The sequence below is a fragment of the Neoarius graeffei genome, chromosome 13, assembly GCF_027579695.1.
Source record: "Neoarius graeffei isolate fNeoGra1 chromosome 13, fNeoGra1.pri, whole genome shotgun sequence".
Taxonomy (NCBI): Eukaryota; Metazoa; Chordata; class Actinopteri; order Siluriformes; family Ariidae; genus Neoarius; species Neoarius graeffei.
The window spans coordinates 50,768,888-50,781,472 of NC_083581.1; the positions used below are offsets into that span (position 1 = coordinate 50,768,888).

Below are 12,585 nucleotides of genomic sequence, written 5' to 3' on the forward strand. Positions count from 1 at the left end.
ACCAGTTAACCTAACCTGTATGTCTTTGGACTGTGGGGGAAACCGGAGCACCCGGAGGAAACCCACGCGGACACGGGGAGAACATGCAAACTCCACACAGAAAGGCCCTCGCCGGCCACGGGGCTCGAACCCAGACCTTCTTGCTGTGAGGCGACAGCGCTAACCACTACACCACCGTGCCGCCCGTAATGGCAGCATTAATTCAGAAAAATACATTGAGATTTTGGAGCAACATATGCTGCCATCAAGACGATATCTTTTCCAGGGCTATTTCAATAAGACAATGCCATGGCCTAAAGGTTAGAGAAGCAGCTTTGGGACCAAAAGGTTGCCAGTTTGATTCCCTGGACCAGCAGGAATGTCTGAAGTACCCTTGAGCAAAGCATCTAACCCCCAGGCTGCTCTGGATATGCTGTACATTGCTCTGGATAAGTGTGTTTGCTAAATGCCTATAAAGGAATGAAACTGAAATTTCCACATTTAAAAATACTGTAAAGAGCAGTAAACAGTAATGAATGAAACAAAGATGATAGTTAGTGTGGCAACCCTTTGCTTAAAAATAGTCTCAGGTCCAACTTGTGCAGTTTTATAAGGACATTAACTGTAAGTTTTACTGATCATCTTCCACAACCAGCCCTGGTTCTTCTGGGCACTTTGACTGTCACACTTTCTTCTTATTTTTGCAGCAAAACCCAGCAGCCTTCATGTTTTTTTTTTCCTGAAAAGTGGTCTCTCACTTAATACGCTGCTTTCTTTGCTTACATACAAACATTTCTCTGTAACATTTAATTTTGTGCTGGAAAACTAATATTTGGAAACTATTTTTTTTTATTGTACTGACTATAATGTCTCATCTCATCTCATTATCTGTAGCTGCTTTATCCTGTTCTACAGGGTCGCAGGCAAGCTGGAGCCTATCCCAGCTGACTACGGGCGAAAGGCGGGGTACACCCTGGACAAGTCGCCAGGTCATCACAGGGCTGACACATAAACACAGACAACCATTCACACTCACATTCACACCTACGGTCAATTTAGAGTCTTTGGACTGTGGGGGAAACCGGAACACCCGGAGGAAACCCACGCAGACACGGGGAGAACATGCAAACTCCGCACAGAAGGGCCCTCGCCGGCCACGGGGCTTGAACCCGGACCTTCTTGCTGTGAGGTGACAGCGCTAACCACTACACCACCGTGCCGCCCACTCTATAATGTAGAGATCATAAAATAAAAATCCATAACAAAGTTTGTACTAAAAATAGGGCGCCTAAGACTTTTACACAGTCCTGTATATAGTGAAAGACAGGCCAATCTGATGTTTGTTGTGTGATATTTTTATTCCTAATTTAAATATTCGTACCTCTCAGGCCCCCTGCAGGACATGCACGGTGTCGATGACAGCTTTCTGCGCAAAACTGCGCCGTGGTGAGCGGAAAAAGGCGCTCTTCATTCATTGGTCAGTTCAGATGACTGCAATAAGGAAGCGCTGCTGGAGGAAAGCCATCCTCGCGCAAAAATGGCGGCGCTCAAGTGGGGTTGGGGTGCAGTGTTTATTTGGATTTTTGTCGGTTTATTACTCATTTGTGATTGTGACAGTGTTGAAAATTCAAACGAGTCCGATGGAAATAAGGAAGTCGATCAGAGCGTGTCACAGCACGGTGAAGAAAGCAGCAATGAGGAGGTTCAGGGTGAAAAGCAGCAGTGGCAGATGACAGACTTTGGGATAAACGATGCACTTGAAGATAACAAAGCTGACTCTGGGATGAATGATTCTCCTGGAGAAGGCAGAACTTTCACACCACCGCCTGCTAAAGACCACTTTCAGGAGGAACTGGTGATTCGGCCCCTCCATTCAGGAGACATCTATGCGAGTTTCCAGTTTCACACACAGTTGGACACAGATTTTGTGCAAGAAGCCAAAAAAGGTTGTCTTTAAACCCAGACTGTGTGCAGTATAGCTGTTTTGTCTTCAGTTACCGCCCTCTTGAATAACAGTTTCAACCTCAGATGTTGTGTCTCTAACAATCATTTGCTTAGTATAACTGACGAGACTGGAATATATACAGTACAGTACATTGAAATGCAAGTATTGAACTGCCTTAATGGCCTATATTTACCGTACACTACCGTTCAAAAGTTTGGGGTCACTTTGAAATCCTTATTTTTGAAAGAAAAGCACTGTTCTTTTCAATGAAGATCACTTTAAACTAATCAGAAATCCACTCTATACATTGCTAATGTGGTAAATGACTATTCTAGCTGCAAATGTCTGGTTTTTGGTGCAATATCTCCATAGGTATATAGAGGCCCATTTCTAGCAACTATGGCCAAGTTTACATTAGACCGTATCTGTCTCGTTTTCTTCGCGGATGCACTGTCCGTTTACATTAAAACGCCGGGAAACGGGAATCCGCCAGGGTCCACGTATTCAATCCAGATCGTGTCTGGTCCGGTGCTGTGTAAACATTGAGAATACGCGGATACGCTGTGCTGAGCTCTAGCTGGCGTCGTCATTGGACAACGTCACTGTGACATCCACCTTCCTGATTCGCTGGCGTTGGTCATGTGACGCGACTGCTGAAAAACGGCACGGACTTCCGCCTTGTATCACCTTTCATTAAAGAGTATGAAAATACTGCAAATACTGATGCAAATACTGCCCATTGTGTAGTTATGATTGTAGTTAGGCTTGCCATCCTTCCACTTGCAAGTGGTAAGTGACGCGCATGCCCGACATGCACTGAGATCACACACACAGCGGCTCAGTCCCAAATCACTGCTCGTGCACTCCACTTGTGCGCTCTGTGAGCTGCGCAGGGCCGGAGTGCGCACCCTCCAGAGGGCACTCGCTGTTCAGGGCGGAGTGATTTGGAGCGCAGGATGCCTGCGGAGCCGAGCGTATCTGTGTATTGGCGTTGCTGTGTGCACACTAATCGTTTTAAAAACGTGAATCTAATGATCCGCTGATATGGTCTAATGTAAACCCCACCTATCACTCCAGTGTTCTAATGGTACAATGTGTTTGCGGCTAATGGATGATTAGAAAACCCTTGTACAATCATGTTAGCACAGCTGAAAACAGTTGAGCTCTTTAGAGAAGCTATAAAACTGACCTTCCTTTGAGCAGATTGAGTTTCTGGAGCATCACATTTGTGGGGTCGATTAAATGCTCAAAATGGCCAGAAAAATGTCTTGACTTATATTTTCTATTCATTTTACAACTTATGGTGGTAAATAAAAGTGTGACTTTTCATGGAAAACACAAAATTGTCTGGGTGACCCCAAACTTTTGAACGATAGTGTATTTCATCATCTAATCCTTCTTCTTCTGGCTGTTCCTGTTAGGGGTCACCACAGTGTATACAGTGGTGCTTGAAAGTTTGTGAGCCCTTTAGAATTTTCTATAATTAGATTAGATTAGATAAAACTTTATTGATCCCTTTGGGAGGGTTCCCTCAGGGAAATTAAGATTCCAGCAGCATCATTACAGATAAACAGAGAAAAGAAATAGAGAGAACTTCTAGATAAATTAAAACAAGTATTTATATATACAAATATATAAAAATAATAAGATATGGGGAAGAGAGGAAGAAGGAAAAAAGGTGGGGAGAAGGGGGGGGGGGCGGTAGGAGAGATATTGCACATTGTCCGGTATTGCTTATTGTTAGGCTAGGCTACTGCTCCTTCCCGTCCTCTGTCCTCCTGTTACCCCTCCTCCCCCCCAGAGAGGAGTTGTACAGTCTGATGGTGTGAGGGACAAAGGAGTTTTTGAGTCTGTTCGTCCTGCACTTGGGAAGGAGTATTTGGTCACTGAACAGGCTCCTCTGGTTGCTGATGACGGTGTGCAGAGGGTGACTGGCATCGTCCATGATGTTCAATAGTTTGTCCATAGACCTCTGCCACCGTCACCAGAGAGTCCAGCTTCACGCTGACCACAGAGCCGGCCCGCCTGATCAGTTTGTCCAGCCTGGATGTGTCCTTCTTGGATGTGCTGCCCCCCCAGCACACCATGGTGTAAAACAGGACACTGGCGACCACAGACTGATAGAACATCCACAGGAGTTTCCTGCAGATGTTAAAGGACCGCAGCCTCCTAAGGAAGTATAGCCTGCTCTGTCCCTTCCTGTATAAGTGTTTGGTGTTGCAAGTCCAGTCCAGCTTGCTGTCCAGCCACAGCCCGAGGTACTTGTAGGAATCCACAGCCTCCACCTCGACTCCCTCGATCAGAACTGGTCATGACCTTGGTCTGGACCTCCCCAAGTCAATGACCAGCTCCTTGGTCTTCGAGGTGTTGAGCTGCAGATGGTTCCTGTTGCACCACACAGCAAAGTCCCTCACTAGGCTTCTATACTCCTCCTCTCTGTCATCACTGATGCACCCAACGATGGCTGTGTCATCGGCAAACTTCTGAATGTGACACAGCTCCAAGTTGTAGCAGAAGTCCGCGGTGTACAGGATGAAGAGAAGAGGGGCCAGCACCGTGCCCTGGGGTGCTCCGGTGCTATTAATCACAGTGTCAGACGTGATGTCCTTCAGCCTGACGTACTGCGGCCTGTCAGTGAGGTCGCTGGAGATCCAGGTGACCAGGCAGGGGTCCACTCGCATCCTGTTCAGTTTGTCCTGAAGCAAAAGGGGCTGGATGGTGTTGAAGGCACTCGAGAAGTCCAAGAAGAGGATCTTCACTGTGCCATTTCCCTTATCCAGATGCGAGTGGGCTCGGTGTAGCAGGTAGAGGATGGCGTCTTCCACACCGACACCATTTCTGCATAAATATGACCTAAAACATCAGATTTTCACACACATCCTAAAAGTAGATAAAGAGAACCCAGTTAAACAAATGAGACAAAAATGTTATACTTGGTCATTTATTTATTGAGGGAAGTGATCCAATAGTACATACCTGTGAGTGGCAAAAGTATGTGAACCTTTGCTTTCGGTATCTGGTGTGACCCCGTTGTGCAGCAATAACTGCAACTAAATGTTTCCGGTAACTGTTGATCAGTCCTGCACACCGGCTTGGAGGAATTTTAGCCCATTCCTCCATACAGAACAGCTTCAACTCTGGGATGTTTGTGGGTTTCCTCACATGAACTGCTCGCTTCGGATCCTTCCGCAACATTTTGATTGGATTAAGGTCAGGACTTTGACTTGACCATTCCAAAATGTTAACTTTTATTCTTCTTTAACCATTCTTTGGTAGAACGACTTGTGTGCTTCGGGTTGTTGTCTTGCTGCATGACCCACCTTCTCTTGAGATTTAGTTCATGGACAGATGTCCTGACATTTTCCTTTAGAATTCGCTGGTATAATTCGGAATTCATTGCTCCATCAATGATGCCAAGCCGTCCTGGCCCGGATGCAGCAAAACTGGCCCAAACCATGATACTACCACCACCATGTTTCACAGATGGGATAAGGTTCTTATGCTGGAATGTGGTGTTTTCCTTTCTCCAAACATAACACTTCTCATTTAAACCAAAAAGTTCTATTTTGGTCTCATCCGTCCACAAAACATTTTTCCAATAGCCTTCTGGCTTGTCCATGTGATCTTTAGCAAACTGCAGATGAGCAGCAATGTTCTTTTTGGAGAGCAGTGGCTTTCTCCTTGCAACCTTGCCATACACACCATTGCTGTTCAGTGTTCTCCTGATGGTGGACTCATGGACATTAACATTAGCCAATGTGAGAGAGGCCTTCAGTTGCTTAGAAGTTACCCTGGGGTCCTTTGTGACCTCACTGACTATTACACGCCTTGCTCTTGGAGTGATCTTTGTTGGTCAACCACTCCTGGGGAGGGTAACAATGGTCTTGAATTTCCTCCATTTGTACACAATCTGTCTGACTGTGGATTGGTGGAGTCCAAACTCTTTAGAGATGGTTTTTTAACCTTTTCCGACCTGATGGGCATCAACAGTGCTTTTTCTGAGGTCCTCAGAAATCTCCTTTGTTTGTGCCATGATACACTTCCACAAACATGTGTTGTGAAGATCAGACTTTGATAGATCTGTTTTTTAAATAAAACGGGGTGTCCACTCACACCTGATTGTCATCCCAATGATTGAAAACACCTGACTCTAATTTCACATTCACGTTAACTGCTAATCCTAGAGGTTCACATACTTTTGCCACTCACAGATATGTAATATTGGATCATTTTCCTCAATAAATAAATGACCAAGTATAATATTTTTGTCTCATTTTGTTTAACTGGGTTCTCTTTATCTACTCTTAGGCCTTGTGTGAAAATCTGATGATGTTTTAGGTCCTATTTATGCAGAAATATAGAACATTCTAAAGGGTTCACAAACTTTCAAGCACCACTGTAATGTCCCTCCATGTCCTCCTGTCCTCCATATCTTCTGTTACACCAACCGCCCTCATGTTCTCCTTCACCACATCCATAAATCTCATCTTTGGTCTTCCTCTTTTCCTTCTATCTGGCAACTCCATCTCCAACATTCTTTTCCCGATATACCCTGGATCTCTCCTCTGTACGTATGTGTCCAAACCATCTCAATCTCACCTCTCTCACTTTGTCTCCAAGCCGCTCTACATGTCCTGTCCCTCTAATATACTCATTTCTAATCCTGTCCAACTTTGTCACTCCCAGTGAAAATCTCAGCATCTTCAGCTCTGCTACCTCCAGTTCAGCCTCCTGTCTTTTTGTCAGTGCCACTGTCTCCAAACCATACAACATAGCTGCTCTTTCTACTGTCTTGTACACTTTCCCTTTCACTTTTGCTGGCAACCTTCTGTCACAAATCAATCCTGATGCTCTCCTCCATCCATTCCAACCTCCTCTTCTTCACTTCTCTTCTGCACTTGCCATTACTTTGTACAGTTGACCCCAGGTATTTGAACTCCTCTGCTTTGTTTACCTCTATTCCTTGTTGCTGTACCATTCCGCTGTCCTCACGCTCATTCATGCACAAGTACTTTGTCTTGTTCCTTCTGACTTTCATTCCCCTTCTCTCTGCGTACCTCCATGTCAAAGTTTTCTTCCACTTGCTCTGTGTTCTCACTACATATCACAATATCATCTACAAACATTATTGTCCATGGGGCCTCTTGCCTGATGTGGTCTGTCAACCTGTCCATTACCATTGCAAACAAGAAAGGGCTTAGGGCTGAGCCCTGGTGCAATCCAACATCCACCTTCCGTCATTCCCACACTTCACATTTCACTGCTGTCACACTGTCCTCATATATATATTATATCCTGCACCAATCTCACATACTTCTCTGCCACTCCCGATTTCCTCATGCAGTACCACAACTCCTCTCTTGGCACCCTGTCACCCTTCTGGCCTTCTCTGTACTTTTCCATCAGCATTCTCAAAGCAAATATTGCATCTGTAGTACTCCTTTCCTGGTATAAAACCATATTGCGGCTCACGTATCTCTACCTGTTCTCTTAGCCTAGCTTCCACAACTCTTTCCCATAACTTCATGCTGTGGCTGGTCAACTTTATGCCTCTATAGTTACTGCAGCACTGGACATCGCCCTTGTTCTTGAATATTGGTACCAGTATACTACTCCTCCACTCTTCAGACGTCCTCTCACTTTCCAAGATCTTGTTACACAGTCTAGTCAAAAAGTCAATTGCCATCTGTCCTAAGCATCTCCATGCCTCCACTGGTTTATCATCTGGACCACTTTTCATTCTCTTCATATCTCTCCTTACTTTGTCTGCTGTACGTCCTGATTCACTATCTCCACCTCAGCCAACCTTCTCTCTCTTTTTCATTTTCTTCATTCGTCAGCTTCTCAGAGTACTCCGTCCACCTTCTCAACACACACACTTTACTTGTCAGCACATTTTCATCTGCAGCCTTTATCAGTCTAACCTGCTGCACATCCTTCCTAGCTTGATCTTGTCTTGCTAATCGGTACAGGTACCCCCCTGTCCTTGGCGTCTAACCTTTTCATATATTTATATATCCCTATAATAATGTCACAAATTATTAGCAAGCCCAAGGAAAATTCATCGAGTTTAATAAACATACATCTTTGGTTGTATAATACTGAATGTGTAGACACAGTATCGGTACCAGTCACAAGTTTGTACACACTTTCTAATTCAGTGGTTTTTCTTTATTTTCATGAGTTAAAAGACACTTCATGTCTTCAAATAATGATGGATGTTGTTTCTCTTAACTTGGGGCCTGTTTACACGAGGACGCTGTCGGGTAAAAACGACTAAATATTTTATCGGAAGTGCCTTTCGTCTACATGGGGACGGCGTTTCCGAGGCTGAAAAACGGAAAAAATTGAAAACGCCTTCCAGAGTGGATAAGTTAAAAACAGCCCCCGTTGCATATCCGTCTAAACTACCCAATACGCGAAACTCTGCTCGGATCTGCTCACGTCGGGTACGCGTTTACATCATACATATGTCATATACTGTACATGCCAGCCCGGGAAGTAAGAAAGTAAGTAAAAAAGTAAGAGCATGTCTGATTACATCGATCCAACGGACCTTCAAGCTGCTCTGGCAGCTTTAATAAACGTCCAGGAGTTCTTCAAACATCTATACCGAATCTGCACATATACCGTTAATGAACAGAGGCGGGTATAGTATGCTCTTACGTTTTTACTTACTTTCTTACTTACCATAGCCAGAGTAGTCTAAGTTTTCGCAGTGCAGATCAGACAAGACGGAAGACGTTGCGCATGCGTGCAGACATAGCGGAGGTCTTTCACAGCACCACCTAGCCGCCTGGCATGCACATCCAATTGAATTCCACACATTTATGCGTCACCGTATAGACGCAGATTTCCTCCTTGAAAACGGTCGTGTAGACGCGGAAAAAAGTGAGAACGAAAACGGACTTTTGCGTTTTTGTTTCAGACCGTCCCCGTGTAAAGTGGGCCTTAGTTGAGCGGTTCTTGACATAATATGGATTACTGCAGTTGTTGAATAAGGCTGTTTACTGTATGTTTATTATTTTACTATTTACTGTTTGATTGTCAAATGCATTAAGAAGGAAAGAAATTCCACTAACTTTTGACAAGACACACCTGTTAATTGAAAAGCATTCCAGTTGACTACCGCATGAAGCTGGTTAAGATAATACCAGTAGTGTGCAAAATGTCATCAAGGTGAACGAGCAAGTGTGTCCAGACTTTTGACTTGTACTGTATGTGCCAATATCCTTATAAGCTAAGTGAGTGTCTTGTTTCTTTTTCTCAAACTTCCTTGTAGTGTCCCACTACCGTCTGTTCCCAAAGTCTCTGGGCCAGGTGCTGTCTAAATTCTCGGTGCGAGAGCTGCACATCTCCTTCACGCAGGGCTACTGGAGGACCATGCAGTGGGGGCAGCCATTCATTCCTGCTCCTCCTGGAGCTGAGCTCTGGGTTTGGTTCCACAACACAGTGCTGGAGTATGTAGATATAATGGACATTTCAGACAAAGTTTTACAACATTATTAAAATGACTTCTCATTTGATATGCAGATATCATGTTAGATTTTGAAATGTTGTGACTAATAGGAAGTGGGAGCACATTTTTGCAATGCTGAAGAGTTTGGTAAGAACGGGAATAAGGTTTCAGTATTGACTTGAAGTGGATGTAGTCCTCTTACAAAAGCCATAAAAATGTTGGATATACGTCGACTATTATGGCTCCAGTTTGAAATGGAGCATAATTTTTCAAACTTTAACAGTGTTGCTAAAATCGTGTTGACTGAAGCCATTGTGTTCTGTTTGGTTTTCCAGTGTTGATGAGAACTGGAAGGAGCTCACCAATGTTCTGTCAGGCATCTTCTGTGCTTCTTTAAATTTTATTGACTCAACCAACACGGTAGAGCCAACTGCCTCTTTCAAACCCCTGGGACTGGGAAATGGTATGAGTGTGTCTTTCAGTTATTTTAAAGTGTTATGATTTTTGAGATGTTTTACAAATTTGTTAATTTATTCTTTTTTTTTTTTGTGCAGTGACTGATCATCGTTTCCTTCGTTATGCTACATTGCCACGGGAAATTGTCTGTACAGAGAATCTGACCCCTTGGAAGAAGCTTCTTCCTTGTGGCTCCAAGGTGATTGGTGTTTCTTTTATCATCAGTACATGTGATCCAGTCGGTTTTCATTTATTCAGGTGACTTTTTAAAAGTCTTGTAGAAGTCAGTCTATCACAGGACTTGGAACATTTGTCACTTATTTCGAGTTCTAGATTGCATTAATGCATATTGCACACTATATGCAAATTATCGATTACATATCATATATGGCCAAAAGTTTTTGGACACCCATGTGTGGGTCTTGTCACAAAGTTGGAAGCACACAATTGTCTCGCATATCTTTGCATGCTGTAACTTTACAAATTTATCTTTACTGGACCTAGAGGGTGAGCCTCAACTTGTTCGAGCATGATTCTGCTCCTGTGCACAAAGTATGGTCCATAAAGACCTGTTTTGCCAAGGTTGGTGTAGAAGAACTTGAGTGGCCTGCGCAGAGCACTGACCTCAACCCCACTGAACATCTTTGTGCTGGATGAACTGGAACACCGACTGCACTCCAGGCATTCTCGCCCAACATCAGTGCCTTGCCACATTCCAAAATCTAGTAGAAAGTCTTTGCATAAGGATGTTAGAGCAGCAAAGAAGGGGACCAACTCACTTTTTATGCCTGTGGTTCTGGTACGGAATGTTCAAAGCACATGTGGGTGTGATGGTCAGGTGTCCACATACTTTTGGCCATACAGTCTGTATTACACTGACAGTAAAATTTTCACTGTAATAATGTTCGTGTCTGATGTTGAATATTATTTTGACAAATGTGTAGTCGAGAAAGTGTAATAATGCACACAGACTTAATCATGGGGCCTTTTACTGACGTCACAGATTTTTATCACGCAACATCTGCCATGTTACTGGGCAAACAAAGAAACATAGCTGCGACAGTTAATAATGAAAATTGAGACGACTGCAGTCAGTACAATTTATCTGAAATGATTAAATATTTGATTATACCAGCAGATCACGTTACATCCAAAAGCTGAAACATGCAGACATGACTTGTGTTCATGTGTGTGTGTTCACTGCTTCAGATGGGTTAAACACAAAGGATGAATTTCGCTGTGCTTGAGTCTACATGTGACAAAAATAAAGGCTTCTACTTAATTTACCCCTCAAATGTCCACTTGAAAAGTATACAGCAAACCAGCTACCGGATTTGGGCGACTACGACATCCTGAACTATTTAGTATTTGGGACTTTTAGATGCTAAAGGCATATGAAAGTATAGATGCCTACTAGGGTTATGACTATGAAAGTGTTTTCAAAATTTCTACTTTCCTGATGTTGCATTTGGTGAACTTTTACTCATATATTACTTTTTTGAAGTTATTTTTATTGGGTCATGCAAAAACCTCCCGCACCCAACATCACCTCACTTTTGATAAATACATGTATATTAAATAAATGATTTATTTATTTAATATACATGTATTTATCAAAAGTGAGGTGATGTTGGGTGCGGGAGGTTTTTGCATGACCCAATAAAAGTAACTTCAAAAAAGTAATATATGAGTAAAAGTTCACCAAATGCAACATCAGGAAAGTAGAAATTTTGAAACAACCCTAATGCCTACCAGTATTTTGAGAGAGGTTTCGTGCTGGAATGTTATGGGAAATTCCTGATAAAGATAAGCTCAAACATGGACTTCTAATAGTAATAAACAAGCCAGAGCCTAGATCTAGCATATTTTATGGTGTTAACCCAAGTCTACATTATCAGTACATAACAAACATGCTGCTAGTCTAGACAAGCATTTGATCTAGTAAAATATATCGCTCCTAAAGCCCACATCCGGATAAACAGTTCAACATTTGCCATTTGGCATGTTTTTTTTGTAGTGTAGTAGAGCTGGTAAGTATGACATGCTTGTGTATGTACCAGTAGACTGTACTGAGTTGTGCCAGACCATGCGACCTGTTAAAAGCTTTACTATCTAGACCAAAGTTCTGTCCATGTTACGCCAACTTATGGACTTGTTGAATGTTAACTTGAGTATGTCGAGGCTAGATCTACATCGATGGGATTTTTATAACTGAATAGCATTGAGCTAGAAAGTGTGAAGAGAAATAACAGGTTCACAGAGCTTTCATACTAACCTGATATAAAATGTTCTCTACACACATGGGAATGCTTTGTTGGCATGCAGTCTTCCTGTTTAACTGCAGCATGCCATTTTTCTTGTATTTCTGGGTTTGCCGGGAAGCAGTGAAAAGTTAAACCGGGCTTATCTCCACGTCTGTTATTACATCCAAAAGCACTACAGGTCTCTGGCATTGTTCTTCTTGAGGTAATTTCTACAAGTTTATCTGTAGATGTTTACTGAATTGGGTTTACAGTCACACGCATACGCTTGTACCGGTCGTTATTCAGCGATATGGCCAAATAAACAAATCCGCAGTTGCGATGACATCACGGAAAAGGCCCCTTTGGTCCACTGGGTAAAATATTCGAATGTTATAATGCTCAACTTTTTCAAAATTATATCATAAAACTTTTACACCATATAGTTACAGGCTGTACTGTATGATCAGTAGTTTATGGCTGTTTGATGCAGCAAATTTTATCCT

At 43.0% G+C, this 12,585-nt stretch overlaps 1 protein-coding gene across 1 annotated transcript in view; it reads left to right on the top strand.

Annotated features, from left to right (window-relative positions):
* Positions 1-1,485: 1,485 nt before the first annotated feature.
* pigt (phosphatidylinositol glycan anchor biosynthesis, class T) overlaps positions 1,486-12,585 on the top strand; it is a 38,964-nt gene continuing 27,864 nt past the window's right edge. The window contains exons 1-4 of the mRNA XM_060937979.1: positions 1,486-1,925; positions 9,207-9,384; positions 9,719-9,846; positions 9,938-10,038. Of these exons, the coding sequence (XP_060793962.1) occupies positions 1,517-1,925; positions 9,207-9,384; positions 9,719-9,846; positions 9,938-10,038 (816 nt within the window). The 5' untranslated portion in view covers positions 1,486-1,516. The remainder of the gene's footprint in view (positions 1,926-9,206; positions 9,385-9,718; positions 9,847-9,937; positions 10,039-12,585) is intronic.